The 2,316-nt window shown below is 40.3% G+C and overlaps 1 protein-coding gene across 1 annotated transcript in view; it reads left to right on the top strand.

The window, feature by feature from the left end:
• RMDN3 (regulator of microtubule dynamics 3) overlaps window positions 1-2,309 on the top strand; it is a 104,597-nt gene extending 102,288 nt beyond the window's left edge. Inside the window, exon 12 of the mRNA XM_019519013.1 lies at window positions 1,210-2,309. Coding sequence (XP_019374558.1) covers window positions 1,210-1,263 — 54 coding nt within the window. The 3' untranslated portion in view covers window positions 1,264-2,309. The remainder of the gene's footprint in view (window positions 1-1,209) is intronic.
• Window positions 2,310-2,316: the final 7 nt, after the last annotated feature.

The following is a 2,316-nucleotide window of genomic DNA, read 5'->3' as shown; positions in this document are numbered from 1 at the left end:
TGTGCCAGAGGCATCATATTAGTGTTTTCTAGCTGGAAATTGTATAATAGTTTTGCTTAATAAAGAAATCAGCTGAGGTGCGAGGAAGGGGCTGCCAGGGGGTTGCTGTCAGTTGCAGACAGATTGGAAACCCACCAATTTTTACTTTTAGTCAGATATCATTTACATCACCATTATCACAAATGTCAGTGAAGTCTAAACAAGTCACCCTAATTTTCTCCCTTCAGGCTCTGTGGTGTTGAATTAACACTGAGATGCAAAGCAGTATTATAGGTATAGTGTACTTAAGAGGTTTTTAAACTGTGGTCCACAGACCACCACTGGTCTGCAAGCTCCATTCAGGTGGTCCGCAGAAAGGTTGCGGAACAATCGAGAGTATCTGTACTTGTAAGGTAAGACTACTGATATTAAAATATGAGTTGTGTGCTTTGATTTGCAGAACAAAAAAAAAGTTTTTTAAGTGGACCGCTGAGACGCTCAGCAATTTTCAAGTGGTCCGCAGAAAAAGAAAAGTGAGAACCACTGATCTACTTCTTATTATACACACAGCATTTTAAAATCTTAATGAGACCTTGTGTTCCTGTAGCAAAATTGTTCTGCTATGTTCAGGCCACAAGTGTGCAAGGAGTCTCTGCCAGCAGTCTGCTGACTCTACTGCACTGCCACCTGCAGCACACGGTCCAGTATTGCACCAAGTACTTGGGCACAGCGCCTAATCCAGGAAAACCAGGGTATCAAACCCACACGTTCCATTCTTTAAGCAGAAAATCTGCAAGTTCCAGGGAACAAATGAATAGCTTCCTCATCTTAGGGTGAGCCTCTAGACGGAGCTAGGATGCTCACTTGTTAACTGGAAGAATTAGCTCACTTGTTAATTGGAAAAAGAATACTTGATAGGAAAAGCACCCGGGGTGAGAGCCACAGCTGGAAGATCAGTGTCCCTGGCTCTCAGTCCTCCATGCTCAGAAGTTCAAAGGAAATATACAAGGAGCTCTTTTTTCATTGTTTGGAAAACCTGAATAGCTTTTCACATTCCTCCTAACAGGACTGTGACAAGAGGCAGGACGAGGAGGGATGTGAGGCAGGGAAGAAAGTACAGGGTTGAAAGAAAGAAGGAAACAAATGAACCTTATTTTATTTTGTAAATGGCTCGGAATTATACCAGCCGGCAGTTGTGGTCTTTACTATGTCTTTCTCTGCTTTTCCTAGGATGAAGAAAGCAAGAGAGAGCTTGAGGACATGCAGGCAATTCCTGAAGAATAAGCCCCGTCATTTAATAACTGTGTGGACAGTAACATTCCCACCTAAAGAGTTGTTTTTTCCCCCTGCACAATTCTGATAACCTTGGATTAAGGTTCATGGACAAAATACGAAGGCTACAGGAAACAAGTAAAACTGCCTTCATCAGCTCTTCTCTGGGGAGCCAGATCTTGGCACAGACCAACAGAACTAAATTCAGATTCTGATAGTCTCTTTACCTGTGATGCTATATATGTTTATTTGATTTTGGTTCCACGGCTTGATCAGCAACCATCAGCCTGATTTGGATTTCAGTTGTCCTGCATACCTCTTGATTGTTTTCGTAGTTATCCACTCTGAAATATTTCCTGCACAATTTATTGCACAGAGAGAATATTAACATGTAAGGTATGAATTGGAATTGTAACCTGTTCTTCCTTTAAAATATTTTCAGACTAGTTTTAGGGAATCATGAAAGTGAGAAGGCAATAGCTAACCAGAACTATGCCTGTTATCTCTATGTATTTAGTAATGACCATTAAAAATGTGTAGAGTTGAAAACTTCAGTTCTACCTTGCTGCTAGCTCTCCTATTAGACTGTGTAAATGTTTCTCTCTAGAGTCCAGGTGCTATGTATCAGACCATTTTTTCTTTTACTTCATAAACTGTGTTAGCATGGTCTGCAGCCACACACTGGATGCTTGATGGCTCTGATAAAATACAGGTCTGATATTTACAGAGGTAAAGGGCAAAGCCACTGTGTTTGTGATGTTCAGTTTTCCATTAATTATATCAGGCTCATGCACTTAAGACAAAGGTATTTTCATTCCATTAAACATACTGCTTGAAGTGGGTGGAGATATGCTAGGTTATAAGAAAACCCATTACAAAGAGCTTGGAATTCCATAAAAAGTTCTACTCTGCTTCTATTCATTTCCCTATAAAAACATTTATTTTGATGTCCAGAGCATATTTTATTGTTCCTTTGCAAGTTCACCTAGGTGCTTTGTGATTTGTCTTCGAGGAAAAGCCAGCAACAGTCATCAGCAGGGATCCTGGTTTTCTCTGATTAAAAAA

This window comes from Gavialis gangeticus, unplaced genomic scaffold (assembly GCF_001723915.1).
Source record: "Gavialis gangeticus isolate Ggan-Ray unplaced genomic scaffold, GavGan_comp1, whole genome shotgun sequence".
Taxonomy (NCBI): Eukaryota; Metazoa; Chordata; order Crocodylia; family Gavialidae; genus Gavialis; species Gavialis gangeticus.
This window is presented reverse-complemented; position numbering and strand designations above follow the sequence as displayed.